This window comes from Candida tropicalis, assembly GCF_000006335.3.
Source record: "Candida tropicalis MYA-3404 genomic scaffold supercont3.4, whole genome shotgun sequence".
NCBI classification, from domain to species: domain Eukaryota; kingdom Fungi; phylum Ascomycota; class Pichiomycetes; order Serinales; family Debaryomycetaceae; genus Candida; species Candida tropicalis.
In genome coordinates, this window is record NW_003020056.1 from 526516 (window position 1) to 551763 (window position 25248).

Consider the following 25248-nt stretch of genomic DNA (forward strand, 5'->3'; position numbering starts at 1 on the left):
AGTGTAGTACAATCCGATCATAGGTTATGTCTTTATACCATTGGTCTTTTCATATTCTCTTTCTCAACATGGTTCGGCCGTAAATCGTTTGAAACTTTCCAGTAATTGGGTGATTTTGTTCTGCGAAATGTGCCATTGCTGCCGAATGGCTTATTTCATGAAAGAGGGAAAAAGAGAGAAAATAAAAAAAAAACAAACGAAAAAGTTATACAATTATCTGGAGTAAAAAAAAACAACCTATTGTTGTTGAAGGGTACATATAGTTTAAATTGACTTGTGTTTTGTATAATCTAATGAGTTATTTTTATCATTCGGAGTACAATAATCCACTATCACCACCAACAAAAACAAAAGAAAGATATGTAGGCTGAAGTATGAAATCAGAAGATGGGGTTTTTTGATGCTTCAGGGTTTTTTTTATGAAGCAAACCCGAGTTGTTATTAAGAAAAAGAAAAACCATGCGTGTATATGTGTGCAAAAAAAAAAAATGGGTCGAGAACTACAACAGGTACATATTATATTATATAATTTTTTTTTTTATTTTATCTAATTTGCATTTTCTTTTGGAAAGACCTAGGACCTAGAACTGCAACAAGATGTTCGATTTTTTTGTTTTTTCATTTTCATTTTCATTTTCATTTTCAGTTTATTGCTTCGAAATAACTACAAGAGAGGAAACAAAGTATGGAGTTTCAAATTTTGTGCTCAAACATTCTTCTTATTAATACTCTAAGTGCACGAACTTGATGTGATATGGATGAATAAAAAACCATTAATTTGAATGTACGATCGGTAAACAGCTAAATATAACTTCCCTCCAAGATTTGTACAAATATTCTCTGATTTATCACATCCAGAATAGATTATACACCATCAGAATCCGAGATATTCAAAGAGTATGGTGATGCCAACAAAAGACTCGATGGTTGGTCGTTTATCTTCTATTATTTTAATTTGAAACCATATAGAGAAGAAAAGAAAATTTGTCCTATTCTTGTTTTAAGAAAAGATTAATTACATAATCGGACGGACATAAAAACAATACTGAAAACAAAAATTAATCTGCGTCAGTTATCGATATGAAAGCCGACATATCCCCATCCACTGTAAGCCAACAAAAGACATCCTTTAAACCATTTATCAATGCATATCCAAAATATATAATTACTACTCGTTGATCTGTTATAACTAATTAAAAAGAGCCTGGCTTATATTTGCAGTAAAACTAAACTAAACTAAGCTAAGGTAGGCTAAGGTAGGCTACGCTAATGGCGTTGGTGATTGTGAGAAAGCGCCTTGATTTTAAAGTTTTGATACAAACAATAAGGTCATTTTTGTATGGAAGAAAGTTCAAGAACAATACTGTAACTATACTCATAACTTTATGAATGGTATTAACAGTAGTAGTAGTATAAAATAATAAAATGAATAATTATTGTATTAAGCAAAAAAAAAAAGTTTGTTCTTCTGTGCAGTACTGTGCTTGTTTTTTTTCTTTTCTTTTTTTTTTCTTGGAGATAATAAAAAATTTAAAGTGTATATTTAATTTAATCCGCTTTGCATAATTTGAGAAATGCACCTCTTTTTGCGCAACCAAAATGCACGACCCGCCCACCTAGATAACCACACCACACACACTCACTTTGCACTCAATAAACATTATACTTGAAGTAAAAAATGCCAAAACTATTATTATTACTTTACCAAAGTATCTGATTGTTCTTTTAAATTATTCACTACCTAAATAAATAGAGGCTAAATTGGTGGAGAACAATCATTGGGTTTTATTATACAAAGTAAATGTTCATCAGATTTGCTCTATTTTTTTTTCATATTCTCCAGACACTATCAAACAAAACATGAAGTGTAGAAGAAGCGGGACAAAAAAAAAAATCACACTGTAGAAGATAAACCAAACGGGAAATTTACATGAACACAGAGATTTGGAGAAAATCAAAGAATAAAGTAATTTTCCGTATGGGTGCATATCACTATGTATAGTACTTACAACGTATACTAAGTATATGCGTAAAAACAGACAGAGAGAAAGAGAAAGAGAAAGACAAGTAAAATAAAAGAAAATAAAAGAAAAAAAAATTACAGATTTAAATTTCCAATTATTTCAAGAATATCTTTTTTTTAATTTAATTCTTTTTTTTTTTCATAAGATTATAACCTACTTCTTTTTTTATTATTATCAATCACTTTTGTTTTATCAATCAATTCATTCAAGTATTCCAAAAAAACTCGATCAACTCGTTTCGTTTCGTTTCTTAACTACTACCCCATCCAGAAACTCGACTACTACTGTATCATTTATACGCAAAAGTCGCCTTACGCACGTTCAGTCCAGAAGTTCATTTTTTTTTTGTATCTTTGGTTTAAAGTAATCTCTTTACTAATTTTCTTTATATTTTATTTTTACCATCAAGTATCCACTTGAAAGAAAAAGAATGTCACTGGATTTCCCTCCGTTGTTTGAGAATAATAATTCATTTTTCAACAATCAAATGTTGAATGGAAACCCGCCAAATGTTGGTTCAAATGGTATGGGCTATAATGCCACAGTCAATAGTAACGATCCAATGGATGTACTTTCTATTCCTGAATCCTTTCATTTGAATGATGAAATATTCTTCAATACTTCCCAGTTTGATACACATATTCCTGGTGAAATCAACTCAATCCTGCAACAACTGGTTCGTCCAGATAACCATAATCAGAACCAGTACTACCAACAACAACAACAACAACAACAAAATCAACAGTCGCACGGATATATCGATAGTGCCAGCACAATACGCTCATTTGAAAGTGAATTAGTAAGCAATATGTCTTCCAACTCATTGAATACTTACTTCACTGGTCAACATACAGCTTCATCTTCATCATCCCTGTCCTTTTCATCGGGGTCGACGAATAATCAAAATGCTGTTGTCAATTCCACTGCCTCCAAAATAGCAGCAACTCCACAACCACAGTTTACAAACCACGGTAGACATGGTTCTACTTCTGTTCCCATTGATCAATTGACATTGTTGACTTTGAGAACCCCAACATCTACCAAACCAGTAAACAACCAGTTGCAACAGAATCAGTTGAATGGATTACAACAACCAAATTTTGATAATTTTTCACCTACTTCTACCAATCCATTACAACAACAACAACAGCAACAGCAAGTTCAATTACCACAACTGTCACAACCACCGCAAGTACCTCAACAACAATTGAATCAAAGTTTCCAACCTGGTTTGGCAAATAATGTCAATGTTGATGCTAGTACTGTCGCTGCTGCTGTTGCTGCTGCCGCGGCAACAGAAAATAATGCCGACGCGGAGACCATAATCGAAGAAGGAACAATCAATCCCCGCCAATTATTCAATAACAAGTTGGTTACGTCGGCAAGTTCTCCAAGCTTGTCAACCTTGTTTTCTAATGGAAAAGCCCCTGTCGGTGTACCAATTAACCCTAGTGCTGCTGCTGCTGGTGTCGGTACTGGTGCAAGTGCTGGGCAACAAGTTCCTATTCAACATGAAATCCAACAAGCTCCACCAATGGCACAACAAGTTGATCAAGGTCTCTTACAAAACCAAGGAACTATTGCTCCTCAAACCGCTCAGCGTGTCAAGCACATGCGAAGTAGTTCTTCTCCTCAATTTGATTTCAGAATGAATGACGATTTCTCCAATGCAATTACCACTTGGTTTACCAACAATGCTCCAGAGAGATTAGAAGAAGAAGCACTGAAGTTGTTTGTCAATCCTAGTGGCATACTCAAAAATAGTAAGAGTAGAACTCATTCATATTCTAGTGGGGTTATGCATTCCAGTCGAGGACCAAGTAGAAGAAATTCAGTCCAATTGTTGAGTAATGGTAATGCTATTGTCACCAATGGGTTACCTCATTCATTACAAAATTCACCTGTTGCTTTATCTTCCGCTCACTTTGAGAATATCAATGAAGAGAATGACAATATCATTTCTAATTCAACACCAATGTCAACTATTGAAGATACTAGCATCAATACCAACAATGGTTCAGAACAGAAGAAAAAGAGAAGAAAAAGCTCGGCTAACATTGCTTCTATGGACGGTGTGGTCCCATTACCAGATTCACCATCTATTTCACCAACATCATCGAATGTTACTAAAGAACAAGTACCAAAGAAGCCAGCAGCTACTAAACTGGAAAGAAAAAAGTCTACTCATTCAGTGGCACTCACACCAAATGCACAAGGCGCATTCCCATGTAATGAATGTGATAAACAATTCAAACGTTCTGAACATTTGAAAAGACATCAACGTTCTGTCCATTCAAACGATCGTCCATTCCCTTGTAAATATTGTGAGAAGAAGTTTAGTAGATCGGATAATTTGGCACAGCATTTGAAGACTCATACCAAACTCGATGCTAATGGTAATCCTACAATTGTTTATGGTAACCCTAGTAACCATAGCAAAAGAGATAAGAAGAAGTCATCTTAATGACGGAATACGAGTGTGACATGAGAGAAGAATGATGTTGGTTTGATTTTTGGAAGTTTTTTGTTATTTTATTTCTATTTTCTTATACTGGGATAGCACGTTTATTATTATTTTAGTTATTTGATTCATCTTGATGATGAACTGGGGTTTTTGCTTGTATTTTTGTAAATGTTTTTTTTATTTGTTTGTTTGATTGATTGGTTTTCTTCCAATTCTTTGATAAATAGTTTTCTTTTTTTTTTTCTTCTTTATTTGTTTGTTTGATATTAAAATTGATTTATTCATACCTATACATTCGTTCGTCATTTTAACATTATGGTTTTTAGTTATTGTTTTTGTTTTTGGGTTAGCTTTTGATATTCTATTTTTATTCTTCTTAAACTACAAGTAGCTTACATTTAATATCTTTTATTAATGCCCTCGAGTTTTATTTGATTTATACCATTGTTATTTAGTTATATAGGGCATTTGTCTATAGTTTGAAATTGAATTTGATTAGTTTTATCTTCAATTTGAAAGTATTTGCAACAATTCATGAATTGGTTGTTGATGTATGAGAGAGTGAGAGAGAGAGGTGAGTCGTTCATTCACCCAATCAGAAAAACAAAATTTATTCTTACAACCAAAAAAGAAAAAAACCAAAAAAAAAAACCAAAGGAAGTAAAATCAAAAGAGAATTCAATAGATATTGAACTTACACATATTATTCAAAGACAACTATAACTATAAGTATGAAGAACTCAATAATAAGAATGGCAGCTAATCCATGGGCAAAAAGAGATGCTTGGAGATATGAAGGACAATTTTCTAGATTTAATAGATTTAAAAATGCTTTCCCAGGTTTAGGTATAGCTACTGTTGCATTTACTTTATATTGTGGATATGAAAAATTTATTATGAAGAAAGATGAACATCATGATGAACATCATTAAAAGATTATGAAATAATAATTATTTTGAAACTTGTATAATACGTTATAGTGAAAGATCTTACTTTTTATATATATATATATTCGAATATTTATCTTACATTAGTTGGATCTCCTCTCCAAAAAAAAGGGCAATAAAGTATTACTATTTTCTATTTACAGAATATTGATGAAAGACTATACATGTGCAGTAGTTTTAAAATCTAATTTAATCTTTGGCTTCTGGTTTTGGTTTTGATTGTGAAGCGTTATTGGAAAGTAATAAATCTTCAAATAAGGAAGTTTTTGATTTTTCTTCTTCAACCATTGAACCAACAGGAGCAGAAGATCTATTCATATTAGCTTCCATAACTTGAGTTCTTTCTTCAGCAATTTGAGTCCAAATATCAATATATTCTTGTTCTTTAGATAAATTCCAATTAACATTAGTACTACCAATTACTCCACCATACATTGAACTTTCTTCTTTAGCAACATGACTTTCCATTTCTTCACTCATTCTTAATTTATAAAATTCAAATCTTGCTTTATCATAAGCTTCAAATGGGGTTAAATTTGATTCATTTTTCATTAACCATAATGTACGTTGAACTACTGATTCACCATCCAATGGTTTATATAATTGTAACATATGACTCCAATCACATTTATTATTTTCTTCACCTGAATTTTCAATTAAATTTTTAGGACGAGCTAATTCCCATGGATGTTGTTTATAAAAAATTTTACGTAATGAATCTTCAACAAATCTTAATTTTGGAACACGATGAACTTGATTATTTCTAGATGTTGATTCTAGAGTAGATTGACGAGTTTTATAAACTTGTTGTGATGATGATGATGAAGAATTCTTTTGAATACTCACTGCTTTTTTTCTTAAATCTTTAGTATTTGATTCATTCATATGGGCAACTTTAATAAAATTATGATTTGGTGGATATTTAGAAACAACATCAAACCAAACTGGTTTTTCTCTTAATAAACCTGCTCTTAAATTAGCAGATGCTCGTTGTAATACATTACTAGCCTCTGTTTGAATCTTCATCTTAATATGAATATATGTGTGTGTTCCCTGGTTGGTACTGGTATTGGTACTACTACTACTACTATTACTGGTATTGGAATTGGAATGAAAAAATTTTTTCGTTCTAATTTATTTTTTTTTCGTTGTTCTGGTGGAACTCCAAATTTTGATTCTTGATGGATGTGCGGTGTGAGGAGTACCTTGGAATGAGGGAATGAGTGAATTTTAAAGAAAATTCAATCTATTTGGATATTTCTCTACACAGATATATTCAGTTCAACGATGATATGAATCTACTACTACGAAGATTTAATAGTACTTTTTCCAACGGGTCGTTGTTTTTAAAATCAATAGACAAATTATCATTACGTGTGAAAAATGAACAAGCTCGACATTCTGGTGCATTATTAAAATGTATTGATCTATTAATAGAGAAATATCAACCATTATTAATTCAAAAATTCAATATAAATCCAAATATATCAGATCAATACAAGATACAACAAGAAATATGGGATCATTTAAAACGAATGAGATCAATATATAAAGACAATAATAAAAGATTACGTGAAAAATCAATGAAAAATAATCAAGTTTTATATACGAAAGAATATCGAGAATTTATTCGTGAATTATATCCAATTAATATTAAATCCAAGAAGAAAATCTTTGATTCTGAAGTTAAATATTTTGATTTTGTTAATAATTCAAAGAAACATCTTAATATAAATCATGATGAATTATATAAACGATATTTAGATTTACCATCCCCGGCACCAAGATATATGAATCATGAAGATTTAGAGAATTTCATTAATAATTTTATTCTTAGACGTAAACATTATGCAAATCTGAATCAAATTGAAGGATGTATTATTAAAGAGAATTTTCAAGGTGCTATTAAAACTATTAATCGACAAAATGAAGATCGAAAAATTTATAAAGAAATGTGTATTAAAGTGATTAATGATATTCATATGTCAAATTTACCAGTTACTAGAAATGAACAAATTAGATTAATTTATTTATCATATTTTAAAGATCGTCAAGATATTATTAAATATATTGATAAAAATAATGAAAAATTGAATTATCCTGAATATAATTGGAATGATTATTCAGCCATGCTTGAACTGTTTGGTGAACGTGATGATATTTTAGGAATTTTATTATTTTTGGCAACTAGACATGATGAATTTGATATAATTAAAGATATATTACCTAGAGTTGGTTTAGGTGAGTTAATAAATAGCAATAATATCAATTCACTGATGATTAAACTCAAGGATATTTCATTAAATCATCTTTTGTTTTATTTCACATATTATATTATTGATAGACCAGAGTATGAGATGTATTTGACAAATACAATAGATTATATAACTAATAATGTATCCATAATTGAAACAGAGATGATTAATGCTGTTCTTAGTTCATTAATTCAACTTGCTCATATCAAACAAGCACAAATGTTATTTGAAGCAGCATTTTTCCAAGATGTGGGATCTTCTCAACAAGATATTGATAATTCTGAAACTATATTGTATAAGAAATTTACTTCAGAAGATGGTCAAATTTTCAAAGAATGGTTATCGATTTTTATAAACTTGAAAGAAATCACTCAGGATAAAGATATTATTTATAAACTAATTCCAAGAGATACTTCATTTGTGGTATTTATAGATGGTTATTGTAAATATGGAGAATTTTCTCAAGTCAAACAGATGATTTATATAATGGAAAATTTTGCTAAACAACCATTAACTACAAGAATGTATACACGAATTTTTACTGGATTCATGAAAAGAGCAGGACAATCAGGATGGGAGTTAGATGAATTTATTGAAATTCTTACTCGTTTGGTTAGAGATATAGATGGTAAAGAATCCACCCCTGGGTATTTGAATAAATTGATTAACGATGGAAGTGTCGAAGTGTCTGATCATGGCGAACCAACATCATCTTCGATGATGATAGGTCAACATTCATCATTGGGTATTTATGAAAACACCAATATCTTACGATTGAGTAATTTGTTAATGGAAACTATGATAAGTGGATTAGAACTGTTGCTCCAAAGTGAAGGGAATACCACACATGATGATGCATTAGAAAGTTTGAAAAATTTACGAGATAAAAGAGAAGTGATGCTTGAAAATCAACATCAAAAAGCAGGGTCAGTGTATTATGCTGATCGGTTGGATTATGTTAATAAAGCAATATTATTTGAAACATTTTCAATAGTATCTCGATTGTAACTTGTATATATGTAATAATAAATATTTATTTCAAAAAAAAAAAAAGTAAGATCTAGTCTGTAGTGGTAGCTGTTCCAATTGATTGGTTTCTTTTATACCAACATTCCATTGGTGTTGATACAACACTCTCATAAACCAACAATACCAACAACATAATAGTTACGATACCCATTAACAAAGTGGTGTTCATTTCAGCAAAACTCAACATGACTATTCCAACACCAATTGGTAATCTTAAAGCAACTCGTAAGTTTTTTGGAAGGATATGTAAACCCTTTGGATCTCTACTTTTTTCAACTAAACCTAAAACAAACATACTAATCAATGATACAGCAATTCCACCAGTATAAAAGAAAGACAAAGCATACATATTTTTCTCTTCTTCTTCTCCTTCTCCTCCTCCTCCATTAATTTCAATAACTGATTCATTACGTTCAGATAATGGACCATGATGAAGTTTCTTAGTGCTTGTGATATCCAGTGAAGCTAAATCACCTCCTGCATCAGCTGCCAACACCAAAGCGGCAATTAATGGAACATGGGCATAAATCCATGCCATTGCTGACCAAGCACTATGACGTAAAGGATGTATTGCTTTTTGAGATGTTGAACCATAATTATAAATCCAAAATAATATATAAGCATCAGCTAATAAGAAAATCCCACGACCAAATTTATCACTAAATCCAATACCTAAATTACCAGGAGCTACTACTTTGTATAAAAATTCACCAATTGCAATGGTAACAAAAACAGCAAATCTTTCAACTTCATGTTCAATATTTAAAGCTGTAGATGTAGTTAAATTCATCATTTTTTTAGTCCATGGATGATAAGCAATCATAAAACAAACTTGTTCCAAGAATAAAAATCCAAATGCAAGTCCAATTTTCACTCTAACTGGAACAAATATAACTGCAATCCAACATAATGAAGTAACTAGAATCATAGCTGAATATAATCTAGATTGTGCTCTATGTTCTGGAATGAAAAATGAATATAAAAACAAACTTGCTGCTAAAGATAAACGACACAAGATATAAGGTACTATAGTCACAGCAGCATCAGCTAAACTATCCAATAAAGCATAATGACTATTGATATATAAAGTCAATAATGCTAAAATCCAAAAAATATACAATTTCTGTGATAAATCTTCATTATAATAATAATTTGTAAAATCTTTTATATCAGCCCAAACCACCCAAGTTGGTAAAAAGAATAAAACATATTTTAATAAAGCAATACCACTTGCATTTTCACTTGCTTCACCAGCTAAATTAGCAATGATTCCAACATAAAGTAAATCTAAAAATAATTCAGTTTTAGTAGATGTACGTTCTCCTTTAGTTCTATAAAGAATACCATCTTTAAAAAAATTTAAAGCATGAGGTCTTTTAAACCAAAAATTTTGTTTTGGAGGTTTTATATATTGAAATTCAATATCACCAAATCGACGAATAAATTCATCTTCTTCTTCACTATCAGTTAATTCTTGTTCAATTTCGGGTAATTCCAGTTCTAATTCTCTTTGTTCTTCAGTTGTAAGTCGAACAAACCCATCATTTATATCAGGTGTATTAGTTGTAGAAACGGATGAACCCAGTGGCTTAACAGTATCGTTTTCGTTAACTATTTGTGAAGTCATACTTGAATCTAAAGTGAATACTACAAGAAGAAAGATAAGAAAAGAACCAATAGGAATATATAAATATTTTTTAATTTTATTTCATTTTATTTTCGTCATTGTTTAGGTTGGGTATTATTATTATTTTTTTTTTGGGGGGGGGGAGTGAAATTCCATTTTGTTTGCTCTTTGTCACAATTCTAGAAAGTTTCATATTTTCCAAATACAATTCTGCCGCATAACTGCCAAGGCGTAACGTCAATTAAAAAAGAAAAACCCTTCAAGGTAAGTATACATATCAATCAGTGATACCACTTGACAATTAGAATTTTTTGACACAGTGGATATCTACCATTTCTGAATTGATGCAACAACAAGCGGCTCGAGATGGGTTTGATTTTGCGTAATTTTTCATCTGAATCCAAGTTACCGAACCACCCATGAATTATCCTCCTCCATCCTAAGAATCCTAGTATCTCCCATGTGGGTATTTAATTTCATATAAATGGTTATCTACAAATTAAATGTAATTCGAAGTGGTTGTGAAATTCAAATTCAGAAAGAAGAAGATCTTTTTTGTCAAATGATATACGTTATCAGCCGGGTACTCCATCCCATCTTTCTATACAACAGGAATGTAATATCGCAACAATTCTCTTTTACTCCCATTAGTCACATTAGTGAATTAGTAAACTGGACAGGAGGACATTCGCATTGGTAAAGTAAAGTGGTATTAGTGGAGAGAACGTTACTGCTACCAATGCGGAATCTGCCAAGAAAATATTAAAACGGCTTTAACCCCCTCACAATAATAATAATAATAATAATAACTATTGTTGCGTATAGTTGTGGCACACTGACCAATCAGGATTGAGTATCGATTGAGTCATCTATGTGGAACAAACAATGATGTCCCATACTCTATTTAGCTATTTAGCTATTCCCTTGTGTTCAACGGATGATCCATGTCAAGTGGCATAGTAATGGATAAATTAATTTAGATCACATGGGTACACAATGCCGATAAATTAGATCACATGGGTACACAATGCCAGTAGATTGAATCACTCAGAAGGTTTATTGGCATCTGAGCCACACGCGCCGTTGGTTTATGACTCTTCTTCCTCTTCTTGTTGTTGTTGTTCATCATCTGCATGGTCTGAAACTTGTCTCGGTTGGAATTATGGAGATAGGTGAACATGAATTTGTGGGATTGAATTACTCAGCAGGATTCATGCACGAAAGGTTTTTTTTTTATATTTAGTTCTAACAATGATGAATCATATCATATCCCTTATACAAATATAAATACTTGTGGAGAAACAAGAAGAAAAAGAAAAAGTTTTCTTGGTGGAATGATATATCATCATTAATTCAACAAATACCATTATAAACACAACTACTATAACCATCATGTCTGTGGAGAATAACTCAAACTCAATAGATGATACTATTAATACAATCCTACCATCATATGGTATGTTTACTTCCACAGTGGGAATGACAATTGATACAGAGGTCAATGATGACGATAGTATACAACCACCTTGTTATAACAATACCACACGTAGTAATTCCTTCCAGTCAGATACTAGTTCTGCAACTACATCATCACAAATTTCTTCTGGTTTTAATAATCTATCATTAAATTCATCAACTACCACATCAACAGAAGATACAACATTACAAGGAAGTGATGAAAATGGATCATTCATTGTTGCGGATGAAAGTACATGTTATTGGAAGGAGACTATTTTAGATAATGTTCATCGTTTACCTAATTTAACTTTTAAGAAACATAAAGTTTCTGAAGCAATTAATATTGAAGTTCATTTTACAAAAGATATTTGTGAAATTGGTAAGAAACCAGAATTGATTGATCCTTCCCTTTTCGAATATAAACAAGGTGATTTATTAAATGGTTATGTTTTGATTAAGAACACTTCGGATAAACTTATCCATTATGATATGTTTTATCTATTGTTTGAAGGTAATTTCATGATTGCCAATAAAGCAGATCTACAAGATAGAGTTCCTATTAAGATTAGAAAATTTTTGGAAATGTTTGATTTTTCAGCTAGTTGGAATGAAGGTAATATAAATCGATTAGTTACAGATGTAAGAAATCCATATATATGTGAAGATATTAGAGATCCAATTGATGGTTCTGCATTATGCTTTGGAGAAAAGAAAATTGTTTATCCTGGTATAACATATAAACGGTTTTTCACATTTAGAATTCCGAATAATTTACTTGATTCAGAATGTAATGAACATGGATTATCGAAACATGTTGAGTTACCACCAACAGTAGGATTATCGAGATGGGAAGTTGCACATTTCCCAGAGAGAGCCAAAAATAAAATTAAGGATTTTTCAATGCTTGATACTTCTGTTAGTTATGGTGTAATGGCAAGATTCATTGGTAGAAAATCTACCTGGGAAGCTGATTTTGGTGTTATTGAAACTACAGCTGATAAAACAAGATTGATTAATTCCAAAGGTGAAGAGTATGTCATTTTGAAAGAATTGACCAATCATTTCCGTGTTGTTCAAAAAACTGCCACTCCTACAGATAATGAAAGATTGATGAAATTATTGGAGAATAAATTGATGTATAATAATTTGATACTGAGAATTAAAGAAAAAATTGATCATGGAAACCAATTGATTAAATCCATTGAAAATGGTGATTTCTCCAACAGTGTCGAAATCGGTAGACAATTAACAGAAACTGAAATGGAGTTGGCCAAATGTCGTCAATTATACAGACCAGAGAATCTTCGTGATGCAAAGACTAATCCAAGCAAGGTAGAAAAATACGAGACATTTTTGCCCGTGGTCAAGAAATCAATAACTGGAATCAAAGATATTGGTACATTATGTTTATCTACACCAAAGAAGGAATACTGTGTATGCTATATTCCACCAGTTAGATTTAGAAACCAGTCAATTGATCAACTTGCAAAATCGTGGAAATTGGAAATTCCAATTGATTTATCTGTAAAGTATCCTTCTTTAAAATCCAAATCAACTCCACAATTACCAACAATCAAAGGAATCAGTGCCGAGTTTGTGGTATTGACACTTCGATCTGAGAAATATGCTATTCCAATTGAGTTGAATCATGATTTGATATTCAATAAAGTCAATACTGGCCAATTCCATGACAGTGATAATGTATTCAACAATATAATTATTCCATTCAGAAAATATTCTTCCGAGATATACCAAATTTATAAAAGATTAGGGGCAGAGAATTTCAAATTGGAACGTCAATTGGTTGATGATTTGAAAGCTATTTGTCAATTGCAACATCAACAATTTAATTTGGTAGTTAGTGGACTTGAAATAAATGGTAAACCATTTTGTAAAGATTCGATAAATTGGAATATAGAACAAGACTCTGCTAAAGCTTCGATTAAAATTGGTCTTAATTTAGAAAAGTTGCTGTTGAAAGGTGAAATTAATCCTACGAAATTGAGCAAATCATATGATAGGTTTACTTTAGTTCCAGATTTCCAGTCCTGTTATATGACTAGGTTGTATCATATCAGATTGACGGTTCATTTATCCAATGGTACTTATTCCAACATCAAAGTTCCTGTTAGAATACAGAAAGTTTTATAAATAATTATATAATAGAGATTTGTGTCCTAAGATTAAATTGTAGAAGTACTTCTCTATCAATAGTCAAACACGTGCCTCTCTTGTTACTTTATTTCAAACAATATGCAAATTAATTGACAGCTAGTTTTTTAGATCACGATTTATTTTCCCACGGAATATTGAAGTACAAAAAATACAAACGTAAATCTGTTCCCCTATTTAATTTGTTGATCTTTTAAACCTTGCAGTGAGGTATATATTCCACAATTGCTTTCTCCCCTCTTTTTTTGTTTAATTCTTCCATCAAATTTCATCATTGATTCTTCACAGCCTTGTTTTCATAAACTCAATTGCTCAATTGAATCCAATTGCTTAACCATTGATCCATTGTTGCTAGTGATTAATAATATTGCTTGTAGCAATTGGCCGTTTTCGATTGTCCGCGCAATGACGAAATTAAAATTTAGCATTGCTGCCCCTCGAATTGAGGTGAATGAAATTTGCAGCAACTGTGGTAAACGACTGAAACACAACAATATTGTCGATAGCTTATAGAAAAAAGAAACGAAAGACGAATGAAATTGTTGCATAACCATACCGGAATAGCAACTTTCATAATTCTCCTGTCACAATCGTGATTACCTCCCCCCCCAGTTCCCGTTCCTATTTCTCCTCTTGTTGACTTTATAATTCCAAGTATAAATATCAAGGGGTTTTCTTTTTGATTTACATTTTAGAAATTTAACTTTTTTTTTTGTTTTTGTTATTATCAATTACATAATCAATTATTCAAATATTTTCATAATGGGTTTAACAGATAAATTAAAAGGTGTTAAAAAAGACGACTACGATAAAGCCAATACTCAAGCTGGTACTTACTTAGGTGGTAAAGATGGCCAAACAGGTACTGATTTAGCCCAAGACAAATACAAACAATATCAAGCTAATAAAGCTGGATCTGGAACTACTGGTACAACCGGTGCTGCTGGTGCTGTTGGAACTACTGATTCACGTACTGGTGGTACTGGTTATGGATCTGGTCAAGGCGGTTCTGGATATGACAATACTCAATCTGGATATGGATCAAATCAAACTGGCTCAACTCAATCTGGATATGGTAGTGGTCAAACTGGTTCTACTCAATCTGGTTATGGATCTAATCAAACCAGTTCAAAACAAGCTGGTGGTTATGGTACTGGACAAACTGGATCTCATGATTCTGGTGCCTATGGTTCAACTACTTCTGGTTATGGTCAAAGTAATCAAGGACAACACAGTGGTACTGGTACTACTGGATACGATGACAGAGCAGGATCTGGTGCCTATGGTAGCTCCACAACTTCTGGTGGCCGCACTAGTGGTCATCATACTGGTGGACTTACTGGTGCTACTACTGCTGGTACAGGTGCTGGCTACGGTAGTGGTACAACTGGTCAACAAGGATATTCTGACAAGACTGGATCTGGTGCTTATGGTTCAACTACTTCTGGTACTACTGGTTACGGTCAATCCGATGATGGTCAACATTCTGGAGCCGGTGGTGGTGCACCACCATCTTCTCGTTCCCATCATGATAGTTCTCACCATCATCATTCTAGTGGTGGTCACCATGGTGGTTCATCTACTTCTGGATATGGTGATTCAAACTATTCCACAGGAACTGGTGCCGGTACTGGTGCTGGTCTTGGTTCCACTGGTGCTGGTCTTACTGGTGGTCAACGTTCTGGAGAATCATCAAACCATCCTGGACTTTCATCTAAATTTGAAACTGGTGTTGACCATTTGGATGCAAAGATTGCCAAGTTACCTGAAGAATTGCAAAAGGAAGCTCATAAGGAATTCCAGAGAGGTTATGAAGATGCCAAAAAGTCTTTTAAAGCTTAGGCAATTGATGATGATGATGATATAAAAACATGATTGTTATTTAGAAACGTTCTTTAGTATTAAGTAAAAGCAAAAAATTCACCAAAAAAAATATAAGTGAAATAAATGTTGTCAATTGATAAACATCTTTGAATTGTAGTAAAATTGACCTCTCCTATAGTTGACTTCTTCTATGAAATGATAGTTTGAATAATTAACTTTGAAATCACCATGGCCGCAACACACGACTGGTAGACGCCAACAGCCAAATTTTTTTTTTTTTTTTTCTGTCTGGTTGTTGACTCGTTGTTTGTCGCATCACCAAAAGCAATCGACCCAACGACAACAACAGTAAGAAAAGTTGTATCGACAGTTTTGGAGAAACCCATTCATGCGAATAAGGAAGTTGTTGAATAAGAGGCCAATACAAAGAGCAATACAGGAGGATACAAATAAACAGGAATAAAACCAACAATCATTAATAAATATATCATACAATGGATGGGTGGAATGAAATTTTAAGATTACCACTGAATCTTTTTGCTACAGATAATTTCAATAATCCATTACCTAAAAGATCATTGATCTCATCATTACAATTTGATAGTTCCCTGAATTTCATTTGGTGTGGTGATTCAAACGGGTATACTAGATCATTTACATCATCAAGCAATTCGATGTACTCCAACTTGCAATTATATCCCTATACGAAATTTCAATCTAATTATACTAATCAACCAATATCACAATTATTATCTCATAAAGATGGTATACTTTCCCTACTGACAAATGAATTAAATTTTACAACAAGAAGAGGAATTAATAAATTACATGTTAGTGCCAAGACGTTTAATGATGAATCGTTTAATAATTTAACTAGTATGACATTTAATTGCAACTCATACAATGATGTGGTGGTAGGTACGGATACGTCATTATCAAAATTTGATTTGTACAAGCCAAATGTATTATCGACATTTGATCATCAAGGTGATATTTCCAAATTGAATAATTCTGGTAAATTTTTGACAATTGCAAATAGTAATGGATCATTAGATATTTTCGACCCTATTTCAAATTCAACGGTTAAATCCTTTTCAGCTCATAATGGATTTATATCTGATATGGATGTAAGAGGAAATTATATTGCTACATGTGGTTATTCAGTTCGTCCAAAAAGGTATCATCATAATCAAACCCCAGAATATATGGTGGATCCATTGGTGAATATTTATGATACAAGAATAATGAGAGCAATTGCACCTATTCCTTTCCCTACCGGTGCCACATCTGTCAGATTTCATCCTAAATTACCAAATATCATCATCATTGCCTCTGTTGTTGGACAATTGCAATTTGTTGATATATTTGATCAAACAAATGTCAATGTGTATCAAACTAATTTAACTCCACCCCCAGTTATCGGTAGCTCATTGAACAACGGGTCCAAAATACCGAAAATGTCCAACTTGGAAATCAGTAGTAGTGGTGATTTTTTGATGTTTAATGATGATAGTGATAGCATCCATTTATGGTCGATTAATTCATCGAGTAACGATTTTGTCAATTTCCCACCTCCAGTGGAACAACCCGATATCATTGAACAAAATGTTGAATACATTGGCGTTGATGATAATGTTCCCTTGTCTATTGTGGGTATGCCGTACTATAAGGATTTGTTATTGTCAAATTATCCAAATGATTTACGATTTGTTAAAGAGTCAGCAAAACTACCTGAATCCATCGATATGGAGCTAATACTAGAGAGTCAAAAACATCCAGGCTCATTTATACCGTATGATAAATTGAAATACGGACCAGGAAATGTCTACAAACCATACCAGTCTCTTAAGGAGTATAAAGAAATAACTGTTCCTAAATTTATCAGTGAAAGAAAAGATGGTGATGAAGATACATCCACTTCGGCTGATGTTACTGAACTCGTTGCTGATGAGAGTATTTTTCAATATAAGTGCAACACTAATGGAAATTCCAGTAATTGTAAAGTGCCGAACTGCTATTCACGTTTACAAATTCAGTATTCAAGATTTGGTGTTAAAGATTTTGATTTCAGTTATTACAATAGAACCAATGACTACTGTGGGTTGGAGAATCATACAGATAATTCATACATAAACTCCCTTTTGCAGTTGTACCGCTTCCAGTCCATCATTTACAATCAAGCAGTTGGTGCGTTATCAAATGAGTGGTTGCCAGTTGACGAATCAATACTTGACACTAACCCCTGAAGGTTCCTCAATATTGAACGAGTTGGGATACTTGTTTGACATGATGTATAAAGCCAAATCAACAAATGTCAATATCTATAATTTGAGCCAAGTATTGAATCACAACCCCAGAGCGGCTAAATTGTTAAACAATAATGAATTACTCACTTTGAATTCTCAAGAAGTCCGTGATTTGATTATTTCATTTAATAACTTTTTGTTGACAAGCTTGAACGACGATCTTAATGTACAAGATCATAGCACGTTTGAAACCACCGAATTGAAATATGAAATTGAAATCAAAGGGAATGGAACTTCGTGTCCAATTCACGACAAACATCATGGAAATATGTTGTCCCTTGAATTGATCACACCCCCGGCTAATATGTTGAACAAAATGAGTATTCTCATCAATCCTCATTATCAATCAACCACCAATAGTCTTAATAATATTAGAAAGAATTTAAATATTCTCACATATTTGGACTACTCTATGAATCAATTCAAGACTGTACCATGCCAACAACACCATCATGCATATCCACATAGTTTGGAAATACGTACAAGCATAGTTAAGTTGCCGTCGGTGTTATCCATTAATGTGAATTTGACCAATGAAGAATTTAAAATTATCAATACTTTCAAGCAATGGTTAGTTCCTGAATTCTATGCATTCAGATCACCAAACAATAGTGGGTTCAATTTCAGAAATATGGATATTGAAGGACATGGTGAAAAGTACGAGTTGTTGGGTTATGTATGTGAGATCAATCACCAATCAGATACAGTTAATGGAGCCCATAATTTAGTTACTTTTGTTAAAGTGAAAGACGAATGGTATTTGTTTAATGATTTCCTTGTTATGCCTATTCCTGAAGAAGAAGTATTTGATTTGCATTATTCCTGGAAGAAACCTGTTGTTATACTATATCAAAAATCAAGCCAACCTGAATTCAATTATTGGAAATCATTCCAAGGTAATGATGCTATATTATACCGTGACCATTTTGCAGGAGGTATCAGAAAAGCACATCAAGTTGATTATAAACTATTGACTCAAGAGGAAGCCCCTAAACCAGGTACAATGGTTGCCATTGATGCTGAATTTGTCATGTTGAAACCTGAACAATTGGAAATTCATTATGATGGGTATAAAAAGTTGATTAAACCTAAACAGTTGTCATTGGCAAGAATCTCGGTATTGAGAGATGATGGAGTTCCATTTATTGATGATTATATTGTGCATACTTCCGAAATTTATGATTACTTGACAAATTTCAGTGGTATTGAAGAAAATGATTTAGATTTGAAATTAAGTACCAAGAATCTTGTTACTTTACAAACAGCATATAGAAAATTATGGTTATTGTTGAACTTGGGAGTTATTTTTGTCGGACATGGGTTGTACAATGATTTCAGAACAATCAATTTACAGGTTCCACAAGAACAAATTAGAGATACAGCTGTGATTTATTATAAATCTGATTTTAGAAGACAATTGAGTTTGAAATTCCTTGCATATGTCATGTTGAAGGAAAAAGTACAAAAAGGAAATCACGATTCAATTGAAGATGCGCTTACTGCATTATTATTATACAAGGAATATGAAAAATTTATCAAGACTCCATCTGGGTTTGAAGATGCATTGAATAGAATTTATTCCGAAGGTAAGCGTTTACGTTTCAAAGTCCCCGAATAGGATTATATTAGTAGTAGCAGTAGAAGTTAATAAACAATTCTTTTTTTTTTTTTTCAACAAACCTCTATAAATGTATTAAAATATAATTAAAGATAAAATGGTATTTATAAACTGTTTATCAAAGTAGCATTTTGATAAAAGACAGATTAACTATTAACTATAATAAAAGAAACGAAATACAAAAATAAGATATATATAAATAAAAACTCAAATAAAAAATAAAATAAAATTTCAAACCAGAACAAATAATAGAAGCGAAGTTGAGGTGATGATGAATGTTTTGGAGATAACTATGTACAATCTCCATAATGATAACAAAAACTCTTAGAATATTAGAACATTTGAACACTTTCAAAGGATAAATGTTTACTAAAATATTCCTGAATTTATATCATGAACAATAATCAATCCCTTAGTAAAAAATTTTTTTTGTCTATAATAATAATAATAATGATAAGTCTATTGTAATAATTTGTTTGTATTAAATTTACAATAAGACAGCGGCCAAACCAGCAATAGCAGCAAAACCAACAGCCATGTTGTTAGCGTTAGCAGCACCTTCATAAGTGGAAACGTTAGCGATAGAAGAAGCGTTAGAAGCATAAGAAGTGAACAAAGTAGATTGAGCATAGACAGTTTCTTCAGCTTCAACAGTAGATGAAACAACTGGAGTAGTGGTAAGATCAACATAAGAGATTTCTTCACTAGAAGCAGTTTCAACTTCGGCTTTCTTGGTGGTAGATTCAGTCAATGGACAAACAGTAGTGTAAATAGTTTCAACACCAGAAACAGTTTCAGTAACAACAGTTTCGGTTAAAGAAGAAACAACTGATTCACCAGCAAGGGAAGAGGCTGGAGAAGCTTCTTCTTCAGCGGTGATTGGACAGTAAGTGGTGTATTCAGTAACGAAACCTTGAACAGTGACAGTGGCAACAGATGGGATAACTGGGGTAACAGTAGTATCACATTTGTTTTCAGAACAAGAAGTGATAGTAAGTAAAGTGGTTTCGTATTGAGTAACAGTTTCGTTAGCGTAAGCGTAAACGGAGGAAGCTAAAACACCGGCGATGACTAATAAAGATTGGAATTGCATTTTATTTGATATTATTTGTAGTAGTTAAATAAACGAATGTAAAAGTTGGGTATTTAGTTGGAGTGACTTTAAAATTGAATAAAAGATTGACTGGTTAAGAGAAAGAAAGAAATGAAATTGAACAAGAAAATGAAAAACAAGGAATCAATGGATATTTATACCCGTTGTGGGAAATCATGAGTTTTAGAAATGATTCGAAAGGGGGGAGGGCATATTGCAGGCATATCTGTGACATGCAAATACTAAAAACAAAGTAAACTTTTTGACGATATAAACAAAAAAAATAAAAGAAATGTTATACCCAAAGCCTAGAAATTGGGAACCAACAACAACAATAATAATAATAATAGTTTATTCCCAAGCCTTGCGCTATAATTAAAGGGCACGAAAGAAAAATGAAAACTTCACGTTCTTGACACAATAAGCTAATTTAGTTAATCGGCAGTTAATTTGTTCCTGGGAATTAAAAATTATGAGTGTATAAAATTATAATGTTTCATAATGGCTACATTTAAATTGATGTTCAATACTTTGGTTTTAGTGTATTGTTATTGTTTTGAAATTTTTTTTTTTTTTTGCAATGTTTTGATTTTCAAATTTTCATTTCTCGCGTGGGCACATACACACACGCGCGGTCGCGTTTCTGTTTCTGTCTGGGTCCAATTCCCAGGGCTGCCGCGACCACCACCACCGACAAAAGAGAATAAACTCCTGTTCGTGTCCCATGGTTCAATTTACCACAAAATTGAATCTAGACTTTTTCTTTCAATTTAATTCAACTCAATAACATTAACTTAAACTTAAACGAATATAATGGACAGTACTGCATGGACATATAGTAAACAGAATTACACGACGATGAACAAACAGTTCTTTAGATTTGGTCGTCAGTTCAGAATTTACAATGAGACGGGCTAGTGTGTGTGTGTATACTAAAAAAAAAAATAAACACTTTGACAGACGACTAGACAGACGATTATGAGTCGACTGACGATGCCTGGACTTCATGCCATCCCATGCCATCCTGGTGGAAATGATGAGCATTGCAGAGGAGAATTTTTTGTTTTTTTTTTTCTGACGCGCGTACACGCCAAAGCCACGTCCTTTTTTGGTGGTGGGGGGAGGCTAACAAAAATTAAAAATATAAAATATTCTGTCGCGCGTTTTAAGATCGACAACTGGGAAAGGGGGAAGCAGAAGGAGCAAGAGTTTCAACATCAAAACAAACATTGAATTCAAAGATCTAATTAAATTGAAAACACGTAACATTTGCCACCAAACGCGTTTTTTTGTTCTGTTTTGTTTTGTTTTGTTGATTTGTTTGTTTAATCAATCCATCAATTACACAAGGCGTTTGATGATATGATTATTAGCAAGGCGTCAGTTCTCAGTAAACTCAGACAGTTTATACTCTTGTGAGTCTAGAATAACTGAGTGGGTCACGTAGATTAGCAATGACGGGATACGTCTCTTCAGAGTAGATATTTTAGTAGGTAGAACTAGAACGAACAAGGTACACAGATGAATGGGATTCATAGATCTGTAGATTGAAACTTATGAGGGGCAATCATGCAGAGATGATCCTATGGAAAGACAAGTATTCAAAGTACGACAACTACGTAAAACTCTTAACACTTCTTAAGATATAATCTCAATAAAACATTAGATATCTTCACTATTTAAGCAGACGTTCCATAGGTTTTATTTATAAGTTAAACTCTGACGGTGTGTAAGAAATTGAATTTGTTCTAAAATTGGTTGCAAATCTCAACTAAATTAACTTCATGCCTTTAGAAATTGCGAATTCAATACTGAAGAAATTAGTCTACATCAATGACAGTTACATACAGTAAGTAGAACGCTTAATCCTCATTTGGGGAGTAGATTTAATCACAACATGTTGTAATGAACGCCACGAGAGTTGTCAACAAACAAAGTGATATCTATCCAGATTATGAATGCTACTATACTAATGTTGCATATATGATTTCAGGGTGTATTTAGTACAACCCTATCAATTAACTTGTAATATATAATAATAATAATAAGAATGTAACGAATTCGCCTTGTCTACAATATTATCTAAGAAACCAAAGTATTGCAAGGCTCAAGCAAGTTGTATTTTACTGACAGAAAATGTAAACGCGTTATTCGTGGCTCAGTTAATAAACCATTCTAAAGGAGTCATCAAGATGCCAAAAAAGCATTCAAACATTAGAGTCATTGTATATCTTTTTATATGTATACATTGTAATGAATATTTAGTCTAACTTGAACATCCACATTGTAACATGGCAAACTCGTCACCTTTATTACCTTGAAGTAACCACGATTTTTCCAATTCCTTCAATTCATCTCCCCATTTAGATTCATCAAATGGATTAGAACTCATTTTCTGTAACTTCTCAAGATAACTTGTTTCAGCTCCTCTTGAACTCAGAGTCTGATCAATCACCTGATCCAAGATCCAGTTCCGAGGTAAGAATTTAGGATTGTACATGGCTGGGTTTGGCGTTGTTGTCTTGTATTGTTTGGTTTTCTCAAGCATTTCATGATAAACAATAAGCCACTCACTTATGACTTTCAACAAATCCTCCTTATGGTGTCGAAATGTATTAAATTCAAAGTTGGCTAAGAATTCTCGTTCTGCAATTTCAACATAATTTACCGTTCCAAACTCAAAATCAATGTTCTGCAATTGCAAAAAGAAAAGATTGAAATCAGTTTGAATCTTAAACAATACATCCAACATTGGCTGAATAACATCCGTCATCTGTAAATCTGGATTCTTGGCATCAATCAAGTCGTGTGACAACCCAAGTCTGTTGAAGAATATCTCCACGTATTTCTTAGTATACGCATATTGATAAATATCTCCACCAGTTTCGATTATCTTAGTTGCTCTTTTAATAATCCCATCTTCCCATTCCTCTTTAACTGCTTCTTCGAATTCGGGATTGGAAAGCAACTCCTTGCCTGCACCAATCAATTCGGCCAAGTCCTCACCTAGTCTAGTCAAGTTCCACCAAATAGCAGATGGAACATTCCTATATCCGTACCTCGTCTGGTGGTCCTCGGAGTTTGGCGTGTAGTTGGGGTCAAACTTATCCATGATTGAAAACGGTCCAAAATCAATAGCAAGTCCCAAGATAGACGTATTATCCGTATTCAATACCCCATTTAAGAACCCATAACTCTGACAAATAGCAGTGGTCTCAGCATTCCTTACAATACTCTCATAATACATCTTGTCGTATTCTGTAAGATCCTCCAACTTGACACCGTTATCTTTCAACAACTCCGGTTTGGTGTTTACTATTCTTTCAAAGTTTTGAAACTTAACTCCGTTTATTGTAAATAATTCATTGATGACGTAATCTGCCAATAGCTTAACTCCCTGACGATCACCTCTCCACCTGTATAAATCAAATGTTCCCAAACGAACCCAACTTTCCGCGAATCTAGCCACAATGGCACATCTCTCAGCACCATGTCGTTGAGCCAACGTACTTGGTAAATAAGTTAAAGCGAGTGCTCTAGTAGATGGAATTCCAATTGCATTTAAATGTTCAGATATGATATATTCTCGAATAGATGATCTTAATACTGCTTTACCATCAGCAAATCTTGAATATGGAGTCAATCCAGCCCCTTTTATTTGAAGTTCATAAAAGTTACGATTTTGTCCATCTGGTGTAGATTTAGGAATTTCAAATAAATTAATTACTCTACCATCACCTAATTGTCCAGCAAATTGTCCAAATTGCCATCCAGCATAAGCTTGTGAATAAGGTTTAGGGAAATTTTCTTTGATATATGTGGTTTTATCATTATAATATTCACCACTTACAATCAGTTGAAATTCAGGATCTTCTGATTCTTCTTCATTTAATCCTAAATCTTGCATTGCCTTGGGGTTGGCGATAAGAAATTGATACTCTTCTCTTTCTGTTGGGAACACCCATGAGAATCCCTTCTGCGATATTGCTGATGTGAATGACTGTGTCTTTGGAAGTCGTTTAAACATTTTCATATGGTGTAGAAGATGTTCTGGTAGAAGAATCAATTGGTGTTGATGGTATGGATTTAGCAAAAAAAAAAAATAATATTCATTAATAAGCATGGGGAAGAAACGTTGCTGGTCGTGCAAAAACACAATAATCTTAGATTCATATAATTATTATTACCTTGGATGTTGTTCATAGAACTATTTGCTATTTCAGTGGTAATTAGTAACTGATGAAGTGTTCAAAACAAGTGTTTGGTGGAATTAAGAATAATCCAGTGGATATTTTGGGCCATTCTATTGTATACTATTATTATCCAAGGGTAACAACCGAGGGTTCTGGTAGATAGAGATTATTCACCCACACCTAACACTCCAGGTTAGCACCTGCAACTTATTGTATCTGTATGTGGACTAGTATATTA

General features: G+C 32.7%; 11 protein-coding genes across 11 annotated transcripts; 7 read left to right on the plus strand and 4 right to left on the minus strand. All coding sequences in view use genetic code 12, as the record gives it.

Annotated features, from left to right (window-relative positions):
• Positions 1 to 2454: 2454 nt before the first annotated feature.
• Positions 2455 to 4488, plus strand: MSN4 (stress-responsive transcriptional activator; the record flags this gene model as incomplete). The annotated part of the gene is made up of 1 exon (XM_002548910.1): positions 2455 to 4488. One exon carries the CDS (start codon positions 2455 to 2457, stop codon positions 4486 to 4488), a length of 2034 nt encoding a protein of 677 aa, XP_002548956.1.
• Positions 4489 to 5624: 1136 nt separating this feature from the next.
• CTRG_03254 (mitochondrial 37S ribosomal protein mS23) lies at positions 5625 to 6461 on the minus strand (the record flags this gene model as incomplete). Its single annotated transcript, XM_002548911.1, has 1 exon — positions 5625 to 6461. One exon carries the CDS (start codon positions 6459 to 6461, stop codon positions 5625 to 5627), a length of 837 nt encoding a protein of 278 aa, XP_002548957.1.
• Positions 6462 to 6727: 266 nt separating this feature from the next.
• Positions 6728 to 8698, plus strand: CTRG_03255 (uncharacterized protein; the record flags this gene model as incomplete). The annotated part of the gene is made up of 1 exon (XM_002548912.1): positions 6728 to 8698. One exon carries the CDS (start codon positions 6728 to 6730, stop codon positions 8696 to 8698), a length of 1971 nt encoding a protein of 656 aa, XP_002548958.1.
• A 52-nt stretch (positions 8699 to 8750) lies between these two features.
• CTRG_03256 (uncharacterized protein) lies at positions 8751 to 10346 on the minus strand (the record flags this gene model as incomplete). The annotated part of the gene is made up of 1 exon (XM_002548913.1): positions 8751 to 10346. One exon carries the CDS (start codon positions 10344 to 10346, stop codon positions 8751 to 8753), a length of 1596 nt encoding a protein of 531 aa, XP_002548959.1.
• A 1392-nt stretch (positions 10347 to 11738) lies between these two features.
• CTRG_03257 (uncharacterized protein) lies at positions 11739 to 13955 on the plus strand (the record flags this gene model as incomplete). The annotated part of the gene is made up of 1 exon (XM_002548914.1): positions 11739 to 13955. One exon carries the CDS (start codon positions 11739 to 11741, stop codon positions 13953 to 13955), a length of 2217 nt encoding a protein of 738 aa, XP_002548960.1.
• Positions 13956 to 14738: 783 nt separating this feature from the next.
• Positions 14739 to 15818, plus strand: CTRG_03258 (uncharacterized protein; the record flags this gene model as incomplete). The annotated part of the gene is made up of 1 exon (XM_002548915.1): positions 14739 to 15818. One exon carries the CDS (start codon positions 14739 to 14741, stop codon positions 15816 to 15818), a length of 1080 nt encoding a protein of 359 aa, XP_002548961.1.
• CTRG_03259 (uncharacterized protein) lies at positions 14965 to 15843 on the plus strand (the record flags this gene model as incomplete). Its single annotated transcript, XM_002548916.1, has 1 exon — positions 14965 to 15843. The coding sequence occupies one exon, from the start codon at positions 14965 to 14967 to the stop codon at positions 15841 to 15843; it is 879 nt and encodes a 292-aa protein (XP_002548962.1).
• Positions 15844 to 16294: 451 nt separating this feature from the next.
• Positions 16295 to 18046, plus strand: CTRG_03260 (uncharacterized protein; the record flags this gene model as incomplete). Its single annotated transcript, XM_002548917.1, has 1 exon — positions 16295 to 18046. One exon carries the CDS (start codon positions 16295 to 16297, stop codon positions 18044 to 18046), a length of 1752 nt encoding a protein of 583 aa, XP_002548963.1.
• On the plus strand, positions 18000 to 19724 carry CTRG_03261 (poly(A)-specific ribonuclease; the record flags this gene model as incomplete). The annotated part of the gene is made up of 1 exon (XM_002548918.1): positions 18000 to 19724. One exon carries the CDS (start codon positions 18000 to 18002, stop codon positions 19722 to 19724), a length of 1725 nt encoding a protein of 574 aa, XP_002548964.1.
• A 487-nt stretch (positions 19725 to 20211) lies between these two features.
• On the minus strand, positions 20212 to 20817 carry PGA6 (Pga6p; the record flags this gene model as incomplete). Its single annotated transcript, XM_002548919.1, has 1 exon — positions 20212 to 20817. One exon carries the CDS (start codon positions 20815 to 20817, stop codon positions 20212 to 20214), a length of 606 nt encoding a protein of 201 aa, XP_002548965.1.
• Positions 20818 to 23083: 2266 nt separating this feature from the next.
• Positions 23084 to 24940, minus strand: CTRG_03263 (uncharacterized protein; the record flags this gene model as incomplete). Its single annotated transcript, XM_002548920.1, has 1 exon — positions 23084 to 24940. The coding sequence occupies one exon, from the start codon at positions 24938 to 24940 to the stop codon at positions 23084 to 23086; it is 1857 nt and encodes a 618-aa protein (XP_002548966.1).
• Positions 24941 to 25248: the final 308 nt, after the last annotated feature.